The sequence below is a fragment of the Solenopsis invicta genome, chromosome 5 (assembly GCF_016802725.1).
Source record: "Solenopsis invicta isolate M01_SB chromosome 5, UNIL_Sinv_3.0, whole genome shotgun sequence".
In the NCBI taxonomy this organism is placed as follows: domain Eukaryota; kingdom Metazoa; phylum Arthropoda; class Insecta; order Hymenoptera; family Formicidae; genus Solenopsis; species Solenopsis invicta.
Window position 1 is genome coordinate 20,057,339 of NC_052668.1, and position 10,949 is coordinate 20,068,287.

General features: G+C 33.2%; 1 protein-coding gene across 5 annotated transcripts; it reads right to left on the reverse strand.

Annotated features, from left to right (window-relative positions):
• Positions 1 to 1,104: 1,104 nt before the first annotated feature.
• On the reverse strand, positions 1,105 to 8,519 carry LOC105195069 (inositol polyphosphate 5-phosphatase OCRL). Of its 5 annotated transcripts, none has more exons than XM_039449293.1 (18): positions 8,300 to 8,519; positions 8,035 to 8,144; positions 7,452 to 7,632; positions 7,176 to 7,310; positions 6,984 to 7,096; positions 6,747 to 6,889; positions 6,116 to 6,289; positions 5,316 to 5,478; positions 4,863 to 5,041; positions 4,207 to 4,428; positions 3,871 to 4,006; positions 3,111 to 3,290; positions 2,906 to 3,002; positions 2,669 to 2,806; positions 2,353 to 2,450; positions 1,880 to 2,260; positions 1,680 to 1,791; positions 1,105 to 1,549 (listed from the first exon to the last, which is right to left on the reverse strand). In XM_039449293.1, the coding sequence occupies exons 2-18, from the start codon at positions 8,110 to 8,112 to the stop codon at positions 1,389 to 1,391; spliced, it is 2,691 nt and encodes an 896-aa protein (XP_039305227.1). In that variant the 5' UTR covers positions 8,113 to 8,144; positions 8,300 to 8,519; the 3' UTR covers positions 1,105 to 1,388. The 5 variants fall into 5 exon arrangements, with proteins under 5 accessions (XP_039305227.1, XP_039305225.1, XP_039305228.1 ...); XM_039449291.1 differs by having other exon boundaries at positions 8,243 to 8,519; XM_039449294.1 differs by having other exon boundaries at positions 8,228 to 8,519.
• Positions 8,520 to 10,949: the final 2,430 nt, after the last annotated feature.

Consider the following 10,949-nt stretch of genomic DNA (forward strand, 5'->3'; position numbering starts at 1 on the left):
AAGCATGCTTCTCGGTCTTCACGCTTTCGTCATCAATCGGATTACATTTGAGACAGCAATCGTCAATCCGATTAGCCTAGGGAACTTTTCTATACCTACGATGAGTACCATTGTTCAATCCAATCCGAGATCCGATTAGTTATCGTAAACAAGGTCCGTGGATTGGCGTTGGAAGGGAAGGAAGGTCGTTGCATAGCCGCCATTTTCGAGACAGCGAGTCAGTGTTAGTGTATGTACGTAGATAGTAAGGTACTACAGCTATTAGTTGTGTGAGTGAGCGAGTGTGCAGTAAAAGTATGGCCGCCGCCATTTTCGTTCCACATCGTTGAAGTGGATGCAACGACCTTCCTTCCCCTCCAACGCCAATCCACGGACCTTGATCGTAAACACCCTCAGGTTCCTCTCTGCCCCTACCTTATTGTAATTAATTCGAGTCGTGTTATCAACTGTAGGATTTATTGACCCAAAAAAAGTTGCTTTATCTTATATTGACTAAGTAGGATCTGTACGCATTTCCGACTGCAAAGGTTTATCGACCTAGGCGAAGCTATACTTTATCTTCGACAATTAAAACTTATCGACTACGAGCGTGTATTATCGGCAGGATACGGCTCACTCTACTTCCGGCAAATTTGAAATGCGAGATTAAATATTTAGGGAGTAATGGTTCTCTGGCGGAACATAACGTTTGATACATCAAAAAGTTTGCAAACTAGCTGCAAACTGGGATCCGACACCCGTGCATGTGTTTCGACTAGCTGGTCATTTTATAGTTTACTGGGCAAAGGCTACGATAAGTTAAGGTGCGTAGATATAATATCCAGATATTTACCCCCACTCTACTGAAATTATGGAGCTTTATGGGGAATTGTGGGAAGTTTCGGTAGAGTAGGGGTAAATATCTGGATATTATAGCTACGTGAAATCGCACCTTTATTCACTTTACGAAAGCAACGTTCATGTTGTCCGATGCTGTTTCGACCAGTCGATCGCTAGATTTTCTCCGATCTTTTTCCAAAAATTTACTCAAGTAATAATTATTACTTCGAGTCAAGTATGCGATAATATACGACTTTACCAATTATTAAATAATTTGTAGTAGCATTTAATAAATAATTATTTTTAATAATCAATTATATTTATACAAAATTTCATCAACTATTTATAATAAATACCTATCGAATTACCTACACGGTTCTCAAAATAGTGCTTTAATTACGACGAGTAAAGTAGCACGTGTCCTATCCTCTACATTTATTATAAAAAGCGTGAAAATAATTGCAGTAAAATTAATCGATTTAATTAGTTTTTCTCTATTTTTAAGTATATAAATAAAAAATTCGTAGTACCACTCAAGTATCGAGAACTTTAAGCGTTGAAATCGCTGGTTATCGACCCAATATAAAATCGCTTTGGTCATTGACCAAGAAATGGTACACAAACGCAGCTTTCTTCTTATCGAAGGTGATTTGAGTCGCGCGACTTCTCTGATGGCGATCGTCCCTACTTCTCGGCGGATCTCTTAAAAATATCGATCCGAACAGCGTTGCTGCAGACACAAATAATATTAAGGTTTTACAGTTGCTTCGTCAATGTTCACACGCATGATTTTGGCGAGTGAAACGATAAATTAAACGCAAGGCAGAAATGGATGATAACAAATATAAAAAGAATTTTACCGAGGGTCTTAGCATCGAGTTCATTATCCTGCGTATGGCTCAATAACTCTTGCAAAAACGAGCTGATATAAAGAAAGACGGTTCTTCTAGTCTCGGGTAGCTGCATTACAATCTGTAGATGAAGAAAATATGATCGGAATTTGATTATAGTATAAAAAAAAGTTACGAGTGCTAAAATGTCAGTTTCCAATTTAACTTACTTGTTTGCATTGTAAATAATTGGTTGCCGCGGACAGACAAACGCTATGCAAATTGTATGGTATCAAGGGTTCAGCGGTAGATTCCAAAAGCAATAGTAATGCCTCTGCTACCGAATGTACACCACCGGCTATGCAAAGAGGAATTAATGTCAAGGAATAAAGAGGGTAGGTATATCGTACATATCGAAATACCAAAAGGATACGCATTGGATCTTGGCTCCACTCATCCAACCAATCTCGAATAGCTATTATCTCACTGTGAAGACCCGGTGTTTCAAAAAGCCCTGACGTTTTAAGACCGTGTCGATACAACCTGTCCACTAAATGCCAGATTTCTTTTGGCACCGGATATGGTTCTTGCGAGAGATTTTTATTATTCTCCTGCAGATTAAAATCGAATTTTAAGTATAGAATGGATTGTAAAAATATACTTTCGGAATGATAGTTATACAAGCCAATTTTTAGATATTTACCAATTCGACTAATCGTCCAATAGGAATTTCTCTAATTGGAACAGAAATGTGAACCAACGCTTCCATGGATGAGCCGAAACAGCTTCTCTCGTAAGTACCTGAAATATATTATTAATTTACATATCACTAATTATTAATATTAAATTAATAAACTCATACAGCACATGGAAAGAATGTTACTTTTTCTCTAAGATGTAGCGATATTGAATGTTCAAGTACGAATGTTTCTTCGAGATTGAATCAATACTGATTTTTCTCATTAATTATTATTGGGCATAGTTGTATGTGCTGTTACTATTACGCGCATTAAATTTACCTGTCACGGTAATAAAAATATCTTTGCCTCCCTCGAGGTGTAACACTAAAATATCGTACAACTTGTCTTCACCGGAATTTAATTTACACGCAGACTTTTTGTCCACATATACTTCTAGTTTAATATCGCATTTTTCACCTACACATGGCGAGAAAAGGAAAATGTATGATTGTAAATATATTCGCATAGAGATATTTAACAGATGTATCGTAAAAAAATATTTAACTGAACATATACCTGGTTTTATAAAGCCTGTATACGGTTCTATATGCAACCAATCCTTGCAGTAGCTCGTATCGTCCAACTTTTTTATAAATTCAAATTGTACTGGTACCTAATTTTCAGAAAATAAAAAACCCCAAAAAATTATACTCTTCCTCTCCCCCCCTCGCTCGCGCGTTTTCTCTTTGTGTAAGCATGTTATAACAAGGATTTACTCTACCTGGCCTGTATTGGCGATAATAAGTTCCTTACTGCTAGGTTCGAGAAATCTCAAAGTGTCAAAGATAATATCGGTGGTGTCAACCATTACTTGAGGTAAAAATTCATTCTCCAATTTATCTAGCTTCTTCATAACTTCCTCATGGATTTTACGATACTTGGCTGTATCTATAATACGTATCTGTTTTGGAAAAATATGCAAGATATAATATATGTCATTTTTTCAAGTAACACATGCATAATTAACCAGGTTAGAAGAATAGTAAATAGTTGAAAAGTTAAAAATTATTAACTTTTATTCACTGATTATTTTTAATAAAATATATTAAACTTATTGATTTCTTTCACCAAAATTTACCCAGGTAAAAAAAAACAAATTATAAAAGAAAAAAATACAATCACAAAACAATATTTTGTTGCTTCATATAAATTTAATTTATACATTAAATATTAAATTTATTTGACGATACTGTAATTATTTTGTTATTTAGAGTAATCTAACATTTAAAAAATATGATATTCTAATTAATATAATCTAATGACATTCTAATTAATATAATCTAATTAATATAATACTCTTCAAAATTATCTTTTGAATTAATTTAATCTTAACGCACTTTTAAGTGAATTAGATTTTTGTTCTTACAACTTTACAATTTAATTTCACATGTTCTTAACTTAGTTTACAAACATATTAACTTATCCTTGATAACTAAATCTTGGTATAGAAAAAATTATTTGCATATTTATTATATACTTACTTGAGAATCAAAACTCGCGGTAACTGGCTTGTGATCAGATATCTTTAACTCTGGGTAACTTTTGTAACTAACCGACTTGATCACATCTCCCTTCCATAATACTCGATCACACCAAGCTGGAGCTCTGCATTTCTCACTATATATCGTAGATATAAAAACAATTATATAAAAACATTAGATTGATTGTTCACTTAATAAATGTTTGAATTTTGGAAATTTAATTGTGTATATATATATATATATATATATATATATATATATATATAAAATAATTATTATTATTATTTATATAGTTGTTATATATACACATAATATATAATTTATTTTTTAGGATACCTTGAATCCCAGTTGTCGGTACCTGGATCATATTTGTACGTAGGCTTAAAATCAATTTCGGCCTCCTGAAATCCTTGAAACACACGTCCCGCTTTGCGTTGGTGTCCAAGCTGATCGTACGCTAGGACGGGAGCGTAATTACCATCTGAAATTAACTGCTTAGCCGTCGCAGCATCCATGTCCGTTATTCGATAATTCAAATCTCCCAACCAATAAATCTGGCTACACAAACACATATGCTTACGTAAATAAACATTATATACATATATATATATATATATATATATATATATATATATATATACACACGCACGCACGCACACATAATATACAGCGTTTCAAAAATAAATGGTCAACCCTTAAGGAGGTTTTCCAGTCTTCCCTTTCACATATTATAATATAAGATCTTGAACAAATTTTTATAAATAAGTTTACGATTGATATATAATAGATATTCCAAAATTTTCTTAAACTTTTTACCGTCCAGTTTTTTTTAAACTTAAAATACAACTTTTTAATAAAATAGCATTCGTCCTTATAGGAAGGTTTCAAGTTCCAAGTAATTGAATCGTAGACTAGTTGTTATCCAACTCTGAATGTAATGTAGTTACGTGTGTAATGATTGATATATAGAATTATAAAGAAAACTTATGTACTCGTGATCCTTGAAACTTTTAGGAGGCACGTATTTCGTGAAAGATAATCTCGCACAAATATCGGCATAATCCTGGTTGCGTCGCTCAAATTCTTCGCAATGTGCAGCTAAATGAGCATTGACGAAGCAAACGGCCGTGTTGTGAATACAACAGCTTACCGCAACACCACCTTTGTTGCCCTGTAAAAATTATAATCGAATAGTAAAATACAAAGTCAATCGTTTATTAAAATTACAAACCAAGAAACACTTTTGCCCTTTTGACAAAATAAGATTAGTTTGTTTTTTTTCTTTTTAAACATTGTGTTCAGTTTTTTCAAAAGTGCTTTCATCATTATTTTATGTCTTTTAAAAAAATTAATATTTTTAATTTTTATTTCACACATATAAACTTTTCTTATTAGGTTTATACGTCTAAATGATACATAATTATTTAGAACGGTACAAAACTCACCAATTTTCCCATAATTCCCGTTCCTACTGTATCGGTACATACGTTCTCAATAAACGGCACATGAGTTTCGAGTGCATATACTAACAACATTATGCCCACCAATCTGACAAGAGCGACTTGCGTATAAATCCCTCCAGGATGAAGCGAATTGACTATAACCTGCCTGTGATAAAATTTTCATCATAAATTTTTGTAAATTTACCTAGAAAATTATTATTAAGCACTAAAATCTGTTTTCGATCGGTATAGCTATTCTTTCACTTTAAATTTGTTTAATACATTTCCGGATCGTTTCGGGATATCGTTTATAAAACTTTTATGTTACGTAATGACGTTAAGTAATTGTTACGAGTTAATGTATTATTTTTCCAAGTTCAGCACAAACGACGAGGATTATACAAGACAATTTTTTTTACCTAAATTAATTTAATGACTAATTGAATTAATTTAGTTACGTTAAAGAAAGTAACTCAGTCAAAAGTTGTGCTGGAATTAAATTAACTTAAAGATAAATTAATTTTAAAAAGTATTTATTCATCCACAGATATCAAATAATTTAATATTTTATTTCTAAACTAAATTTGTATGAAGTAACGAAAAAAGTGCTTGTATAGGAATGTATCATTTCTTTTACACAAATGAATTTTTACTTTCAGAAAAGTCAAGTTTGCGTTTTAAAAACAACTGTCGAATTGAAGTTCAAAAGTAAGTCATTTAAAAATAATCAAATTAAAATTTGTCAACTTTTTATTATTTAACTTTTTAACTAATTATTATCCCCCACCCTGCGAATAACGTACCTCCATTCTTCTTCTCTAGGAGTTTCGTGAAATAAAAATGCTTCTTTGCTCAAATCTAATTCCTGGAATCCGATGGCATATATGTCCGGTGGTGTTTCGTCCGCGCTCAACCATTGATCCAATTTAATACCATTTGGGGGTTGTCCATTTACATTCCATGTGCAAGTAAGTATACTACGAGTGTTGATAATAATTATTATTGAAACAATCGCAATGTAAACGCAATTTTTAACTAAAATATGGGGAATTTTCATTCGGAGTAGAAAATGGAAATTCTTCAAACTACTACCATTTATTTATTGAACGAAATACAAAATTCTAGTTTCGATGACAATTGCAAATGTTTTGATCAAAATAACGTTTGATTTTTCAATTTTAGTTTACTGGGAAATCCGGAATTACGATCGATAGTCGATGCAAACGCGCGCGCGTGTCGAATGGATCTATTAATTATTTGTATTTTGAAAAAAAATCAATTTTCAAACAATAATAAATAAAAAACGATAAGTAATCGAGAGATATTTACACTTTTTCCCCCAAAAATACCTATAAATAAAAAAACGGTGCAACAAAGTAGAAAAACTTGTAAAAAACCTTGGGATATGTATATTCATAATATAGAATAACGAACCGAAATGTTTTACTATACGTATAATCATCTTCCTTACAGGCCATCTGATATCGTACCACTGATTCTCTCGCAGCCACTGGGGATCTACCCGAAGCGATGCTCTGTCTCGGTATCGCTAAATCATGATTCTCAAGATTGAGTAGCTGTAAAGAATAAACATTTATTTACATTAAAAACATTCCATTGTTTCTCTGTTTTACATCGTCCACTGCATTATTGTTATACGCTACAACTTACAGAATCAACAGCATCCTGCGCGTCTTTTCCTCCGGTAGCCAGATTTCTCGTACTTCTCGTTAGTTTTTCAATCCACGAAAATTCCGCTGCTGGACTTTTAGCCGTCTGATATACTAAAATTATTAATTATTCTTCTATTTAATAGATGTCTTCTATGTAAAAATTATATATCAAAGATACATGTATACGCACCTTCGATCGCTCGGAATATCTCTGATACTAAGGAACTAGTCGCTTCTCCGAGTTTCATTTCAAATATCAGACGAAGTTTTCTCGATGTAATATTCATGTATATATCAAGGCCATCCTGTGTTTGTCCATTAGTATCTTTGATTTAAAAAAAATTAATTGAAAAATCAATTACATTTAAATAGAAAAAAAAGCACACGTTTCAATGATTAATTTATAATAATTATTATATTTTAATAACAGTTGTTAATCCTAAATCCACAAAGCCTTTAAAAATACCTATGCTACATTTGAAATCCTGATCGATAGGTAATATTCCTTCCAGGGTGAGATCGCTGTACACTTGTGGTGGCGTTCTTGAAGTTAGAAAAATCGCTAAAGCATGAGTCGTACCTTTGTAAATGAGAGCGATATATCTCGACGACTGTATCCAGCCTTGTATCAAAGACGCTTCTGTAGCCTGAGATTATACAGTTAAGGTATTGCAAAAATGTATTTTATACAATTGAATCGTCGAATCGTGACGATAGGATTTCTAATGAAATAATATCTAAAGATTTTAATCGACACTCGACACACCTTGGAACATGCATGTTGTACGCATACACTTTTTTATACATAATTATAGATACTTGTTAAAGATGTTAAGATAGGTAAGAGTTATTTAATAAGTTTTATATACTTGTAGGTGATGAAAATTGACGATGGACACAATGTGAGTCTCGTCGACTCACGATATGTAGTAATGACGTACGCAAGGTGTATAGTACAACATAAGAAAAGTGTGCTTCGAGTGTTAACGATAAATTGCTGCTGATTACAAAGATAGAATATATCCGCTGTCGAGTTCGGAAAAGGATACGGTTACTACAGTTTCACCGGACACAAATTTTGACTGCACTATTGCTAATGGCTCGGATATTGACATCTTGTTCACCATATAAGAGTTATCGATTAATAAAACGTAACCATCTGAAATATAGTACAATTCGTATATCTGCTCTACATGCCGTAACATGTAGCGTAATGAAAATAAGGAAAATAAATAAAGCCACTTTTGAATAACTCACGACTCTTGATAAAATTTCGAGCGAACAAGGACTACATAACAGGCCTAGTTTACACACCCTTGCCGTCCAATCCCGAACGTTGGTGAACGTTTACACCAGATTGATCTTATGGCTATTGAAAGCAGAAAATTTCAGATAACTCGTTTATACTCATATATGTAATATATATTATGTATTGCTAACGCCAATTAAGAATTGGCGAAAACATCATAGTGTAAACTGCTGCTGGTGCAGACGATCGCTTCTCGCTTCTACAAATCGCGTCCAATCGTGTCTTTCCAAGCCATTTTAAGCGCAATGCGCATGCGCTAATGTGCATGCGCGTTTACATAGCACGAATACGCATTAAAGGGCCTCGCACGTGAAATGCATAACAGGGGGTCAATCAAGTAATTTCACGTGGAACTTTTCACGTTTCACTTTTCACGTTTCACTTTTCACTTTTCATTTTTCATTTTTCACTCATAGAGAATTCACGTGAATCTTTTCACGCACAGCGATTATGTATGAATAATGCGCGGAAGTTTAGTTTGCGTTCCGAAATTCATCATTAGAGGCTCTGTCATTGCAACTATCAAGCGATCGTGAAAAAGGTTTCTACCTGCTTTTACAGTATAACTTTTACTGTAAAAATTTTATTATATAAAAAAAATTGTAAAAAAAATATTCATAAATAAATAGCAATATTTCTTAGTTATATTGCATAAACTTAATTTACAAATATAATATATATTACATTTATTTTTAATGATCCATATATTGTAACAACTATTTTATTATGTAGTAATCTAATACTCAAAATTACATTGTAATTTAATTCAAGCATTGTTTTTCAAAATTAATTTTAATTAGTTTTTTATGTGTGCAAATTTTAAAGTAAATTAATTTCATTAGTCATTAAATTTAACTTTGTTTAATTAAAAAGTATTGAATAATTTAGAATATGGACCTTGATCAAAACTGAATTCACGGCTCACACATGTATTTTCCAAATTTATAAGTTATAAACACTTACATGATTGATTAATATTCTATTTCACAAGGCGCACCTTTCTTATATCATTATGTATCAAAACGCGTTTAAAGTATATTTTTATCTAAATTTGCATTTGATGAAACCTCATTCTATATAATTATCAAAATATCAATTTGTCAAATATAAATATCAAACCTAATTACATCACAAAAGCATTATTTTTATTTATGTATGTATTACTTTATCCTATCAACGCAATGCAATACCAAAAAGGTTAACCTCTTCAATAATTCCTCTTCAAACTGTTACCACACTGTTACCACACTTTCATTCTTATTTCAAAATACATACAATTTATTAATTCCCTAAATTTTCACCTTTTCGCCATCACGGCTGATGGCGAAAAAGTTCACGTGAAAAAGTTCATATTTCCGCTCATGAGTGAGTAAAGCCTGCCGCAGACGATACGTTTTTTCTTACTGGATTTCTAACTGGATTTTCTTGCTTGCTACCGTACGGGCAATGGTACTGGCAGTGCTACTGGCCGTGGCTTCACACGGTGTGAGTTTTCGTATGGGCTGAGCAACTGAAATTTGTTTCATAGAAGCGGCACGCTTAAATATGGATGAAATAAATGAGATGGATGAAATTATTGCAACAGTTGTAAATTGTCGTAAAATTGCTATTGCATTATTTTTAATTATTGAAAAATTGCGACAACAAAATAAATATCGCCGACGTTTATGGAGTCGACAGTCAATACATTCTTTAATGCCTCACTTTTACTGTGCTTATTATGATAATTTGGTGTGTTTATCGCTTATAAACATGGTTCCCATTAGTAGGCCTCTATTAAACATAAAATACTTTTTTTGGACTATTTTGAATTCTTTTCATTTTTGCACGACGTCATGTTTGCGAAGTGAATTCACGTTTGAACTTTGACAACACTTCGACAGTATAACCTGGTATAACCCAGTATAACCTATACAGACTGCGTCCTGATTGGCTTTCACAACCAGTACAGAATCACGTAAGAAAAATAGGACATGATCTATTACGAAAATCCAGTACGCGAGCCAGTAGCGTAGCCCGTAAGCTACCCATTTCCAGTACGGGAGCACGTAAGACTGCCAGTATAGGAGCACGTAAGCAATCCCGTAAGAAAAAACGTATCGTCTGCGGCAGGCTTTACATGATTCCGTGGAATCGTACATGATCGTGCAGTTCACGTGAAACTTTTCACTTTTCACGTTTCCGCCCTAGGGGAAATGTTACATGATAAACCCCCTGAGCGTAAACGTAGCATAACTAGCGTAAGGCCTCTGGACCAATGGGAATCTTATGTAAATCAATATGGCAACTTTACGCTGGATGTTCATTGGTCCATCGGTCTTACGTTGTGCTTATGTTATGTTATGCATTTCATGTGCGAGGCCTTTTATAGGCTTTCTACAATGAGCTTAAAGGTTGGTTTATGCAAACCGTAACCACTAACTTATGCCGGAATCTGTAAGAAATTGACCAATCATAGTTGATTATTCTTGTATAAATTGATTATGATTGGTCATTTTCTTATAGATTCCGGCATAAGTTAGTTGTTACAGTCTGCATAAACCAACCTTTAAGGGCCTCGCACATGAAATGCATAACAGATCATAAGCGTAGCATAAGGCCTCTGGATCAATGGGAATCTTATGTAAATCAATATGGCGACTTTATGCTGGATAC

Bases quoted from the DNA above. Each gene is read 5' to 3' on its own strand.
- LOC105195069 (XM_039449289.1), bottom strand. From the start codon at position 8,190: ATGTTACGGCATGTAGAGCAGATATACGAATTGTACTATATTTCAGAT. The intron at 4,007-4,206 runs GTATCCTAAAAA...TACGATATATAG, and splicing joins ACCGACAACTGGGATTCAAG to TGAGAAATGCAGAGCTCCAG. The intron at 2,451-2,668 runs GTAAATTTAATG...AATATATTTCAG, and splicing joins TATTTTTATTACCGTGACAG to GTACTTACGAGAGAAGCTGT.